At 37.3% G+C, this 15153-nt stretch overlaps 1 protein-coding gene across 1 annotated transcript; it reads left to right on the forward strand.

Annotated features, from left to right (window-relative positions):
* The first annotated feature begins 5220 nt into the window (after nt 1-5220).
* Nucleotides 5221-7856, forward strand: LOC122800399 (protocadherin alpha-C2-like). Its single transcript, XM_044069848.1, has one exon. The coding sequence runs from the start codon at nt 5331-5333 to the stop codon at nt 7854-7856; it is 2526 nt and encodes an 841-aa protein (XP_043925783.1). The 5' UTR covers nt 5221-5330.
* Nucleotides 7857-15153: the final 7297 nt, after the last annotated feature.

Raw genomic sequence — 15153 nt, forward strand, 5'->3', positions numbered from 1 at the left:
CACCTGATAGTAACATGCTAGGTTAAATGCATCTGGTCTAAGCATACTGTGTGTTTAACAAAAGACATTGAAAGGGACCTGTGGTTAGCAATAATGCAATAGTTTGTTTTGTTGAGTGTCTCAGGATCTTTAGACATTCCACGATAATGTCATGTTGGATCACTTCTGAGATGATAATGTTATGGATAAATTTTGTTATGCTCCCATTGTTCCTGGAGGGCTTGAATATATATAATGAGCTGACCCTAAGGGAATGTTGCCAGTATAGTGACACCATGCTTCAGTAATTACACAAATATGGATGTATTCAAGAGTCAGAAAGTCCTTGTGCTCTGGCACTTTATGGTTTAGACTTCTAACATTAAACGGTGTCATCTTAATTTTGATTGGCTTAGAAACTGTTATAATGGGATCCCTCAAACTTGAACTCTGCCTAGAAAAGATTCCATGGGGACAGCAAGAAATGAGTTTTAGCCAGAAAGAGACACAGGACATCCATTCTGAAGCAGCTTGGCCTGTCAGCTATCGCTTTCCTTGCCAGTGAACAATAGATTCCCCTAGAATGATAACAGTTAACCAGCCAATAGTTGAATCCATTTATCTTTTGTTTAAACTGGGCATCATTCTGAAAGGTGGCAGAGTACTGCTTACAACTGGGGCATTACCAGTCTTAAACATAAGCACTTCTCTCCCCATCTCTCTTAAGATAAAACACTGATGATAATTTCCTCATGCTTGGCCAGCCATGAGGTAATAATCATATATGGGGAGTGGAAAAATCTAAGGGCACTTGTGATATCATAGATCATGGCACCAGAGAGGCAATTCATGAATAAATCAAATTTGTCTAACCTGGTGATTACAGAGTCTATGTGCCTAACTGTGTGGTCACCTATAACTAGGACATTACTGTGGGTAATTTCAGGTGTTGATGTCCTTGCAATGTGGACTTGCACCAATGGTAGCTCCTCTTCAATTCTAGCTCCCTTGGTATAAAAGCATAAAGCTCTCACTAATGCTCAGGTGACCCAAGTTCAAGTACCAGCTCAGGTGTCTATTGGGGCTTCCAGGGGGGGCAGGAAAAAACTGACAACACTGAACCTGCTCACCTTTTAAAGGGAGAAGGATGATAGATGACTTGCAGGACTAGGCTGCTCACTTTAATTCTGGTGGAGACCAGAACAGAAAGTGGCAAGTGGGTAGAGTCAGTAAGCCAGACTGGGACTGTTCCTATCCTTGGGACCAGGATGTAGCCCCACTAGCCATTCCTCTTGGCTCAATTATTCCTTAAATATGGTATCAGCACATAGAGGACAATATAGCCATATCAGTGTGTATTGAAAAGAAAAGGTATAGAGTAATGCCTAGGTATCTCTTTTCAGTCACGTTAGGAATTGTGTTACCTATATGGTCAGTTATTAGCATTGGAGGAATAGTGGATAATCATTTAGGAGTATAGAAGACCATGGTGTTAATGTTCTTGTGGTTAGTTAGAAGCTTGTTGTGGCTGGACCAGTTGCATAGTTGAGTGAAGTCTTGCTGCAGATTGCTATGCAAATCAAAATAGCTAGTATTGGATTTTAAAAGCTGTATATCATCTGCATACTTAGCTAGCTTGAAATTGTGGTTCTTTGACAAAGAGGGAGAAAATCTAATACAGACCCTTGTGGGACTCATGTTAAGAAGCCATACAGTGGATAGGACGTTATTTATATAAACTTGGAAGGATTTAAATTTGCAGATAACTCTGGGCCAATTCATGGTGTTTTTATTAAAGTTTAGTGTAGGTATTTATTGACAATGATGTTATCACTGACTGTTTTATCTGCAAATAGACTTAGAGTGATGTGGCCATCATTAAGATTGGAATAAATAGCATCAGTGACCATTAGCAGAGATATGAAAGTGTTGAAGAAATTGCAACATCCATGCTATGTATCAGAGAGCAAGCCATAGCTGTTTATTAATTTATTGACATTTGATTATCAGGAAAGTCCAAATGGGTAGCAGCCCATTTTCAGTGGAGGCCCAGGAAGAAAAGCTCCAAATTATTGCAAAACATTTTAAGAACAATAACTTTACAATCTTCCAAAATAAGACAAACACATTTGCAGTTTAAATAATTATAACAAATTAGACATAATATAAAATCTTTGGTTAAGAATCAATACAAGGCATATGAAAATCATTTGATATTTAGAGAAATTTTAGACATTTTGTAGAGACATTAAAGTTGAGTTAGTCAAATACAAACAAGAATTGCAATATGAAGTGAAGGAAAAACAGGCTTATGGTATATTTAGAGAGAAAGTCAGGGAAGAGAATTAGACAGCAGTAAGGAATTATATGTTTTAACAGTTGATTGCACAGTAGTTTTTCAAATATTTTTGTAACAGAGCACAGATTAGAGATGGGTCTGTACTTCTTCATATCTGTTGTGACTTAGGGTTGTGGAGTTATGAATGTATGCTTGAATGCTGGTGGGACAGAAGACAAGATGAGAGAGTGATTAAAGATGTGAGTAAGGGATTTTGCAATTTTTGCAGCAGTGCACCTGAAGAATGAAGGAAGATACTTGGAGAATATAGCACCTGAATTATTCAGTTTAAGAAGAAAAGCTTTAGTTTGATTGGGTGCTGTTTGTGAAAAGTGTGACATTGCAGCATAACACACTAAATGAAACAATTCAGTGTTATAAGTATTTTCCTGTTTGTGAAGAGATCTTGTGTAAGAAAACTATTTGTAGTGTCATTTATGGTGGACTGTAGGTAGTGTGAGTAGTCATTAGGAAAGGTGGAAAAATTAGTGAATGTGGGATTATTACTGGATGGAAGGGAACAAGTTAAGGGACCTGCTTGCTGTTTTAATTCTTTCCAGGAATGATAGGGGTCTTCTACAATGTCCTTCCATTTTCTGCCTTACATACATGACTCTGGCTTTATTTGTAGCTATTTTTGTATCCGTGCTGGAGCAGACCATCAAGTGTGACTATTTTCTATGTTTTCCATGCATTGCCTCCAGATCAGATTTTGTCCATAATTTCACTAGTTAGTCATGAGCAAATCTGTTTTCTAATTACTTTTGTTAGTGGGCATAATGTATCCTGGACTTGGGAAATTATTGAAAAGAAATGTGCCAGTAGTAAAGAGGGATCAGTCATTTCATAGAGGGTAGACAAATCTGTATCATTGAGGTATCATTGAAGAGCACATTGTGGAAAGATAGTTTAGCTCTTGGAAAGGAACATCCTTCCACAATCTGGGGAGGATTTCTGGTAGTTCAGAAGGACCAGGTAGACTTTAATTGGAAATGTTCACTTAGGTAATTTTGGAAGCATTTCACTGAATTTGTACCTCTGCTGTATTTTTGTTGTTATTAGATGTTAAGCACAATTACTGTATGACATTGTGTCAAAGGTAGTAGCAGACAATATTAGCTCCATTAAGGTAAAGTTGATGCATGCAGTTTGAATTTGTAGTTCCATAAATTCTGGTACACCCATACAGTGTAGTCTACCATAGCACATTTGTGAATCACTGAATGCCATAAGAGACAATTTTCATACCTAATCCATACTGAGGCTCTTCCGTGTACATAATAGTATTAATTTATCTACTGTGGGTTACAGGAACATTCTTGATTTGGTTAGGGTTGCTGTATGTAGTTATCACCATATACCACCCTTACCCACTTGTGTACCATGGTTGTGAATATCACCTTTAGTATAACAATGTTTGCAATGAACAATCAACACTAAAAAGTGAACTATTTATACTCCTAAACAAAAAGTAGAAAGCTGTATTCAAATAGGAATTTTAATTCCATAAGTGAAAATTTCTTATAACAATAAATACAATAAACGTTATTCAAGTAAGAGTGCTAACTCCATTAATGGGAAAGTTCTTATGAATCTCTTCACGAGATTAATCCAAAACTACTTACTGGCATAAACTCGAACTGTGGTATTGAGAAAAAATGCGTTAATCATCCTATTTTTCATTGGTTTCATTCCGGTTCAATATAGTTCCTTAAATTTGATATCTAACTGCAGTGTTGCATTATGGCACTATTTTTTTTGTCCTTGCCGCCTGTCATGCTGTTTACTCGGCTGCACAGTGGCACAGGGTTTACTTTTGCACATTGCCATCAACCTTCCATCTGAGTACAGTGGAGCACTGGCTGTAATATTGTGGAGCATTTGTTATAAAGGTTCAGCTAGAAAGCACAGAGGGTTTTAACTGCGAGATATTCTTCTGGCGAATTAATATTATTCAATATTATTTGCCATGGAGTTTTGTTAAACAAAATTCTAAAAAATAATGTATAACAGACACTTTCATTGTGCAATGGCATGGAGCATTGATAGGCATGCCTTGTCTCTTCACGGTACTAGGTTGCTCCATGTTGAAATGCCTTCAGTATGGAGTCTACATGTCTTTCTTGTGACTGCATGGGTATTAAACACCACAAAGGCCTTGACCACATGTGTGTGCTGCAATGAGTTGACTGTATATTCAGGATAAGCCTGAATGCCAGGACAGACTCCCCCAGCAACGTGCAACCATGAACTGTAACGTTGCTGACGATGGTGAAGTGAAACATTTCTTAGAAGTTGTTTTACTTAAAAAATGTAACTTCTACATAGAAGAAAAGTGAAAACAACTGATGACTAAAGTTTGCATGGGAAGTCGGAAACACTATTATAATGAAGTGGCATGTGATGTAGTCTCTTTCTGCTGGTACACCAACTTCCAGCACCCCATAAACATCCTTGCTGATCTATACAGGTACATATAATGCATATTGGTGCATGTACCAGCCCAGTTACCACGTACTCGTCTCATATTATATACAAACTGTCTGTCTATAAGGCGTGTTGTATAAAGTGTGTGTGTGTGTGTGTGTGTGTGTGGTGTGTGTGTGGCGTCAGGTAAGAAAGCTGTGCCTGAAAATGTTCCACTGGGATGTCTTTTCCCTCCGGTTAAGGAGAAAACCTCATTAGTACCTAGCAGTATCATAACTATGCATTTCTTTGGGATTTGAAAGAGAGCAGGCTGGATGAATAAAAAACAGACTATATAAATGCGTATATTCTCATTCGTGCCTGTGCGGACAGAAGAAAATGGGTTTGCAAATTCAGAAAAATATCTTTAGGTGTCGCTGTTTACTAGAGTATTAAAGAAAGTAGGTGTTTCCTCATAATTTCCCGAAAGCCGACAGGGTTACAGATACATTATGCAGATTGTGTAATTGTTTTTTACCTGGTAAAAAGAAGGAACGGACTGAAATATTTATATTTTATTTCTAAACTAGAATTTGGATTGTTAAACATGGGGAATTGCTTGTTGTGGTGGTACAAAATGTTGCCAACGAATGACATAAGAATGCGATTCTGGTGGGCCATGTTCGTCGTCTTATTTACCCTAAGGAGTTACTGCGTTGGAGATATTATTTTTACTGTATCTGAGGAATTACCAAATGGTTCACTGGTTGGAAACATAAATAACGATTTAGGATTTGGAGGCGGACAACTTACCAATCGAGAACTCAGTGTGGTCTTTGGTGACAGTAAGCAATATTTATTTATAAATCCAGAGAGTGGCAATATGTTTGTTAATGAAAGAATTGATAGAGAAATGATATGTAGTACCAGGACGACGTGCCGCGTTAATTTTAGGGTCATAATGAAGCGTCCTTTTCAGTTATTCAGTGTGAAAATGGAAATAATAGATGTGAATGACAATGCGCCTGTATTTCCAGTTAAAGATTTGCATTTGACCATTATGGAATCGATTCCTGTGGGAACAGTGTTCCCAATTCGAAGCGCTAGTGACCCTGATGTGGGTTCCAATGGAGTAAGTATATACAGGCTTAGCCCAAACGGTCATTTTTCTTTGGATATTTATAATTCAACTGATGGTGGTTTTATGGTACACCTTTCCTTGGATAAAAGTCTTGACCGAGAACAGAAATCATTTCACCGTCTGTTTCTGACAGCAATTGATGGAGGTGAGCCGGCACGGTCTGGTACGCTAGAGATCGCCATTAAAGTCACAGATGCCAATGACAATTCTCCAGTATTTGATAAACCGATTTACAAAGTCGGTTTAGTGGAGGACGCGCCTACAGGGATGCTAGTAATTCAAGTGAAAGCTACAGATATGGATGAAGGGGCAAACGGGGAAATTCTTTATTCGTTTAGTAGCCACACCTCTGATAAACTGCAAGAAATGTTTGATATAAATTCTTCCAATGGTGAGATTCGCCTAAAAACCTTAAAAGGCATTGAAGAGGCCGCATCTTATGAACTGCACGTACAAGCTACAGACAAAGGTAGCCCGACCATGACTGGATACAGCAAAGTTGTGCTAGACATTATAGATGTTAATAATCACCCTCCTGAAATTGCGGTAACGTCGGTTTCAAACAACATCATGGAGGATGCGGTTTCTGGAACTGTAGTTGCATTGATCAGTATAATGGACAGAGATTCAGGACTGAATGCTTTAGTCAACTGCGAGGTCACTGAGAGCATACCTTTTAAATTGAGGTCTGTTATTGAATATTATACTTTGGTAACGGATGGCCCTTTAGATCGAGAAATAGCGTCTTCTTACAATATTACAGTCACTGCCACCGATTCGGGTTCACCCCCGCTATCAACCAAAGCAAGCATTATTGTCCAAATTGCTGATGTAAATGATAATCCACCACGTTTTTCGCAAGAGTTATACAAAGTGTACATAAATGAAAACAACTCAGTAGGGGATTTCCTATGTCAGGTTGTGGCTTTGGACCCAGATCTTGACCTGAATGGTAAAGTTACTTATTCTGTTTTAGATAAAGACCTTAACAACTTGCCTGTTATAAATTATGTGTCAGTAAGCAACGAAAATGGAAATTTATACGCTAGGACCATTCTTGATTATGAAAAACAAAGGGATTTTGAGATATTGATTAAAGCTAGGGATCAAGGCAACCCCCCTCTAAGCAGCACTGCCACAGTGCAGGTGTCCATTGTAGACCAGAATGACAATCCTCCCATGTTCTTGTATCCCCCCACAACAGAGGGGTATGTAGCAGTAGAAATGGTTCCTCGTTCTGCAGAAATGGGATTCCTGGTGACTAAGGTCATAACTGTGGATGCAGACTCTGGCCAAAATGCCTGGCTGTCCTACCAGTTATTACACGCTAGTGATACCAGCCTTGTTGCTATTGACAGACAAACTGGAGAAATTAAAACTTCACGCCAGGTTAAGGCCACGGACCCCAACAAGCATAAGCTCGTTATTGAAGTAAGGGACAACGGGATACCCAGACAATCTGCTACTGTGACTATTGGGCTGTGGTTATATGATACTTTCCCCCAGGTCTTACCTGATTTTGGTGATGCTGTTAACAATGACAGTGACATTTCCAGTTTGAATATTTACCTAATAATAACGGTGGTCGCCATCTCTTTTCTGTTCATTGGAGTTTTAATTGTCCTCCTGTCTGTGTTTTGCTACAAACATGAGAATACAGAGACGTGTCCTTGCTTCACGATTTGCGGTGAATTTGAGCCGGATAGTTATAAAATAAAAGTTCCCGTTCCAGAAAATTCTCCATTACCAACTGACCTTCTGGATTTTGTAACACCTGAAACACCTTCTCACAGCTATCAGTGTAAAGCCTCCGTAGGGATTATTTCGCAAAATAACATAGTGCCTGCAGAAAATTATAAAACTGGAGACTGTGGGCTCGGAGTCACTTCAGAGGGGCGCTACATTCAGATCGCAAATATAAGGCATACAACAAAAGGAGATAATGTGGTATGTATTAATGTTTGTACTAACCTTACGTATAAAAACTTGTAATAACAAATAAAAGTACTTAGCTGCTTAAAGCGGTTGAGCTCATTAAAGTCCGGAAACAACGCCCCCCCCCACACACACACACTTAGTTTCATATAATCTTTTGAGAGGAGACCAGTCATTTGCGTTTCATGACCTCAGAGATCCTAAGAGATCTCCTTTAGCTTTATCAAATAATGCAGCCAATGCTGGAACAAGAGATCTCAATCTACATTAAAGAATAAATAAAACTAAATGAAGAAATGGGTTAATTGTCCTATACTTTCCCCATGCTCAGGAAGAGGCTCCCATTGTGTCAGACAGTGCCATACCCTATGGGTCTTCAAAGTAGCTTAGACAGTTGGATGGGTACCCTAAAATAAAGTCCAGGACCCCCAAGTGTTGCCCTCTTCGGAAAACTTGGTTGAGCCAGAAGATGGTTATTGGCAAGGCATAGGTGGCCGGTGGTCAAGTTGCCTAGGGTATGCCATGACTCCTATGATCAACACATTTTCAACATTTTTAGAAGTGTTCATTAGCTCAATTGCTAACTTTTGCAATCAGTTTTGTCAAATACCAAAGCCATATAGACAAAATACACTATCTTCTCTAAAAGGACTTTAAAGAAAATCAGTGGTTTTTATTTTTTTTATTCAAGGTTGAATTTATGTCATACGTTGAACTCTTAATAGTTTCCTAGTTTTTTTAACCTTAAAAGTTAATGTTTAAGACAAAACAATGTAAAGAAATCATATGCATTTCCCAATGAAAGAAAGACAGAAAAATTGATCCAAGTTTATGGCATGTGCAATTATCACATTTTGAATTCAGGAAACATCAGTTTGGCACTTTGTATGATCCCAGTAATATTCATTTAGATAGTGAACTGAAAGGACAGTTATGAGTAGACTCATTTATGACTGGCCCTACTTATCTGGTTAGCTTTTTTATGAAATTAATGAATAACGTTTGGGTTGGAGATTAGTATAATAGTTAAGGTGTTTACAAACACAAGGTGCAAGGTTTGCTTGTCAAATTGGATAATTGGTTAGACTTGAAATGACTCACAAGGGCAGTTATCCTAGTATTGACCTATGAACTTAAAATGACAGATGCTATTATGTCCATTCTAGGAATAGGGATAAGAAGACTAGCTTACATCCTTGTAAATGCCAAATAATTGTCCATGTTATATGTTTCAAATATAAGTATTTCCATTCCAGCCATATTGTGTTAGTAAATATCCCATCAGAATATCTGATATTGTCTAATTAAAAGACCTCATCCCTGTTCAGCAAAGGTTTCCCACCAATAATGTGACAAATGGCTCTCTAATTTCTCTCTCTGTCATATGAATTGTGTACATTTTTGAGTTGTGTCTTTGGCATGACCTTCTCTTCTAAAGGCTGTTCCATAGCATATTTCCTCCTGTGGTTGTGGTCCTGCTTAAAGAAAATATATTTATGTTTTCCACTCATCAGATGACTTATTTTATCACATCAGGATGAAGTGTGGTCACTGGTGGTCATCGAAGCACTAATTAAAATTTTAGTGGGATGAGAGTTTAGTGAATGAAAAAGGGAGTATGTGGAACCAATGCGGTATAAGCTTAAGTCATCTTATAATAAGGACGAGAGAGAGGGGAAAGAAGAGAGAGACATTTTATTTTACCATTGTGTGACAGGCTTTTTACTAATTCTACAATTTACCTTTCTGGATGACGTCCTGGCATGAGGTAAGGTGTGTCTCTTTATGACTTTGGCAGTCAGGATCCACTTTGAGTAATAGGTTGAAAGCCAGGAGAGAGGAAAGACCAGCTGAGGGCTGGTCATCTTATTTCATGAAGGGATAATGGATGAAGAATGGTGCTGAATGTTATCAATGGTTGAAGACATGTTACATGCAGATTTCCAAGCAATAGATTGTGAGTTAGTAAACATCTGATGTGGTCACATATTTGGGAATACACATACATGGTGCTATGATAGCATTCTATGCTTTTGAATAGACAGACAATGCTAAGCCAGATGACAACACCACATCTTCAAGAAATATGATTGCCTCATATGACACAACCATAAATTATTGCAAACCAATGTCAGCAGGGGGTGATAAGTGTAACAGTTTCAAGGCACTTTCTCTAAAGCAAGGATGTCTAGCCTATGTAAGGACACATTAGTCCCATTTTCAAAGTGAACATCTGTAAGTAGAATTAATGGAGGGTCAAGGGTGGTCAAGATAGCTGGAAACTTGTAAGACAGCAAGTGAGCAGAGATTAAAAAAAATACTTGTTTATGTACTGGTAGAAAAAAGAAGCATATAGGGTGGTATTTGGTATCCAACAGGATTTCTCCATATATCTGTTTAAAACTCAGTTCTTGCTCCAGGGAAGGACAACTGATGTATATTTTATAACCTAGCTGTGTGCTTAACTTTGCTGCATGTTTTGAGCTAGCTTTCTGTCTCATATGTGTGTTTAGCCACTGCAATGGTAAGTAACCTTCATATGTGTTATGTTTGACTTTGCCACGTCAAAAACTAGTGTCCTTATCCTTTTTCACCCCTGATACCAGATGATATCAAGAAAAGTAGTTGTCAGATGTACAGTCATTGTGTATCTAATATCAAAACTGAACGTGCTATAAAATACAACAAGAATCTATTTGGTAGATATATGAAAGGAGAAAGTTTTAAAGATACAAGGCATAAATAGAGAAGGTCTGAATTCCTGAGGTGCACTTATAATTCAGGACTATGTTAAATGAAAGACAAAAGGACTTGTAAATTAATAGTAAGAAATTAAATGTGAAAAGTTCTAGAAGCCATGATATGGATTGGCCTATATCTTAACCAATGCATGAGGTACACTGTGGTGTAATGTGGGTGGTTGCTGAATTAGAGCCATGTTATTCAGTACACTAGGGTATAGTGGTACTGATGTTCTGGTCTAAAAGCAGGAATTTTAGTAACTTTGCACTGAGCTGTCCACGAAGTGATCACTTGCTGACCCTAGTAAGATAAATACAGAAGCACCTAGGAGAGTTGTGGCAGGAAAAAATAGTTTCAGAAATACTCCAGCAATACATTTTCAAAATGAATTGCTTGATTTATAAACGAATGCTCATGTTTAAGTTAATGGCTTTGCTCAGACTATTAGCACACTTTGAAAACATAGAGATGAAGAATATGATTAAGTCACAATATTTTAATAGTTTAGGACATAGAAATTGCTTGATGTAAAAATCAAGAACATGCATTCACCTTTGGAATGCTTACAACAATCAGTAATTCACATCTTTATTTTAGTTTAAAGGGTGATTAGATGAGAACATTTGATTCAGAGAAAGATGTCTTTTAGCAGATGGTCTCTAATAAGAATATGGGAAATAAAGAATTAGATGGTCAAGTCACTTATACAAAAATTGTCATGACCATATTGTGAAGGACAACTGTTGTTTAGTAATAGAAAAAGAGCTAATGATCATGAATGGAATCTGAGGGCATTTAGAAATGAACTAGAATAAACTCTTCCCAGGTTTCTTTTGAGACACAGTAGAAAGGTAAACCAAAAACTTTATCCTTAAATTTATTTGAGAGTAAGATGTTGTTTACAATGTGAGAAGTTTTTGAAAAGCAAATATTTATTAATTTTGTCTGAAATCATTGATGCTTTGCATATTGGATGCTAGAAAAAAACACTGAACAGAAATGCTGCTTTTCTGAAATGCTTACATATCCACACCATGAATTTATACAAGGCTGAGACTTGTGATGGTGGTTGAGATGATAATGAAGAACAGTTCTTAAATACAATCCCTTTCTGAATCTTAGACAATCCAATTAGTTAATCATTGGTGTATATCTTGTGTAATGTACATTTGGAGTCATGATGAATGGAAACATCCAACACCATCTTACTGTACTTACAGACTTCCTTTTTTTCTTATTTATTTATTACTCCCACCTCACATCTGACCATCAAGTACCCTTTTCATTTGCATTATTAGCCTCAGCCATTCCTTTTGTGATAAGAGCCCCATAGCCTACTCATTCCTATTGGGATAATAGGCGAGGGCTGAGAGTATTGCTATCACTCAGTGCTTTTTTTTTTCTGACTTGACCCTAAATATTTCAAAAAGCATTCTCAGTTGTGCCTCTAGGATTGGGCATGCGATGAAAATTGGCTGCTTCTGTAAGTGATATAAGCTTACAGACATTGTCACCCCTTTAAGGGTAACTTTGCTATTGGCTGTCTGGTCTCCATTAAGGAGACTGAATGGAGCATAAGCTCCTGGACATGTGCCCATTCCATCCAGACAGAAGGAAACAGACTCTGCCACTCCATTATTTCCCACACCAGAGAACTCCTCCAGTAAGGACTGCTGATTGATCCCAAGCTGTCTGAGTCATAGATATAACTCTATCCCTCTCTGTCACAGAGCTATCAACTTTCAGTGTTTATTAATGAGTAGACTGAGTATCCCAGAAACTAAACACACAATGCCAAGATTTATGGGACTGCAGTGCTGCCATTCCATAGCTTAGGCTGAAGATTTTCCACTTCAGTGACAACATAAAGATGCATATGAAAGTCACGTCAACTAAAAAGATAAATAGTTAAACGGCTGCTGAGATAGTAAGTGAGTTGTGCATCACAGGAGGGAAAATACCTAGAGACAGCATTTCAGACAAATTAGGATCACTCTGGAATATCCATTTTTATAAGTTGCTAGGAGTGCCCTTTTAAGATTGTCTATGGCTAAGGTTTCTACAATTTTACTTAAACTTATTTATGTGAAGTTCTAGCCACAGTTTGGGAATATGTATTTAATGAGAAATTTGTGACCTCATCAGTCTGTGCATACTGAATTTCCAGTTGATTATGTCCCAGATGAAGTCCCAGTCTTAATCAAAATGTCCTGTTTCAGTTTCTGATAGTTTTGTGCATCAGCATCTTCAACATCCATGTATGCTTTTAGTGAGTCTCCAGTTAAAAGTAAGGACAGTATTCAGAACTAGTAGGTTTAAAGCCAGTGTTTGTTAGCAGCAAACCTCTCAAATGCCACCAAATATGCCCCATCTCAGTTTCCATTCTGAGTTTTCTCAGGGCAGTGGCTAGGTTTTGGAATTCCCATTGAGGTGGTTCATCGTCATAGATATCTGTTTCCGGATGCTATGGTGCTGGTCAGTGGCTGCTCATCTTTCTCAAAGAAGTGCAGTAGAGTTAACTGAAGCCTTTTCTGTTTTTACTAGGACATGGTAGACACACCTGCAGTGCACAAGTTTTGGCTTTACAGAAAAATTCTCCAACAGCACCTCAAAGGATGCAAGCAGTATTGGTAATTTTAAGTAGGCAAGATTGAGGTTGTGGCTTCTTAAATGGCTTCAACTGCTGATTTCAATATGTGTGTGTGTGTGTGTGTGTGTGTGTGTGTGTGTGTGTGTGTGTGTGTGTGTGTGTGTGTGTGTGTGTGTATAGCAAATGTGGTTTTGTTTATACTAGCCCTTTTATTTTGTCCTCACTCAGAAAAAAAATTATTCTCAAAGTAATGCATGTTGGTGTCATGAGGATCATTTTTGTCAGAGCAACTCCCATTATAGGCACTGGTGCTTTAATGATTCTTGGAAATTTGATTTAAAAAATGAAATAAACCAGTATTCCTGAACAGTTTAGTAGTATATCACTCAGTGAGTAATTGTTACTTTAAGTTGTAATATTTCATTTCAGAAGATTGCATTCCTTCTTGAGGTGGGGAAAAGAAATCTGGCAGATCATTCCTTTAGGTAGTTAATTTGAAAATTTACAGTTTAAAATAAAACCTGTATAATCTGTCCTTGCAGCCCACAAAGTAGTATCTATCTATGCTTTCTGTAATAGGAACAGTCTTTAAAGTCAGCTTTTCAGTTTTTGAATGGAGGTTTGTTTACAGAGCAAATTCATAATGGGCAGTAACTTAAAAGAATTCCATATTTCAGTTCAATAATTTAACTGATCTAGAATTATACACTGTTTTCCTCTGGTATGGCCAATAAAATATTTGATTCAAAACTGCTTAGTATTCTAGTCTTTAAACAAATCTTAAATATTTAAATATAGTTTCATTATAGTTTTCAGAATCCTGAGTCAATGCAACCTCAGTTTCAATAAAATCTATGAAATAAAAGCAAGATTTAATTTGTCGACACTGTGAGTATATCTGGTGCTTATATATTTATATGATTGGCTTTAAACTTGGGGCTTGGTCTACAGGTTACATCAGCACATACCATTTTATTATTTCTTGAACAAAATTAACTGAAACTGTGCTTCATTTTGGGCAATATTAAAAAATGCAGTTTGAAACGCAGCATAGTCAGCAAGAAATGAAACAATATTTGACTTAAATTCATACTTATTTTTTATAAAAAATGTGGGGAAAGAGTTTATATTGTTTTACAAGAAGCAATTTGTTTCATTTAAAGTTAATATAAGTGTAGGTATGACTCTATTTTGTGTAGTAGTATTTTTATTATTTAGATGGGCTGTTAGCACTGGATTTCCATGAAAACAACATGACAGTTACATAGAGGATTATGACTGGATCACCAATCCTTCACTCTCAAGGTGAAATTCTTGGCATCCATGTTGAGAACACATAATAATAAGTTAAGAATGGAAACCCAGTTATAATTCTTTGCAGTGCATGGAGCTTTTATCTGCAACATGTACTGCAAATTAAAGTCAAAAAAGAAAAAAAATGCTAAGTGTTTTACTGGCTTTCAAAGCCATAAAGCACTTAATGAGTGCTGTCAGGAAGACTGTATAACACAGTCCCTTCTGTTGACACTCACTTTCCCATGCCTTTCAACTCTCCAGTTTTTCTCAGAATGTCCAGATTTTTGTCTCATATATTTGGTCTGTTCCTCATAAAGTCTGTGGTTTTCAGACAAATTACTGAGGACTGAAGGCATTAAATAATGCCAGACATTTAAGTTTCAGAGTTTGTGTCCAGCAGAAAATGCAGGGCAGGTGAACACACATCCTGTCATTCTGCTAACTTTGAAGTTTATTATAGGAAGTAAGGATGTTATCGACAGACACCTAGCAGAACAAAGTATTTTATTCTGCCATTGTCTTTTGGTAGTCAGTACAGGCAGATTTTACTGCAGCGCGTTACATCCAGCCTTAACAACTTTAGCAGGGTTTGCTTAACATTTGTTAAGGTTGGGTCTCGTGCCAGTCCGGTGCTTTACTGATTTGATTTTTTCTAAATATTGGAGCAAAATCAGTGCTCTCCAGGCACAGCATTATTATTAAAATCTGTTATTTGTAACATAGTTA

This window comes from Protopterus annectens, chromosome 4.part0 (genome assembly GCF_019279795.1).
Source record: "Protopterus annectens isolate FY-2018-M chromosome 4.part0, PAN1.0, whole genome shotgun sequence".
NCBI lineage: Eukaryota > Metazoa > Chordata > Ceratodontiformes > Protopteridae > Protopterus > Protopterus annectens.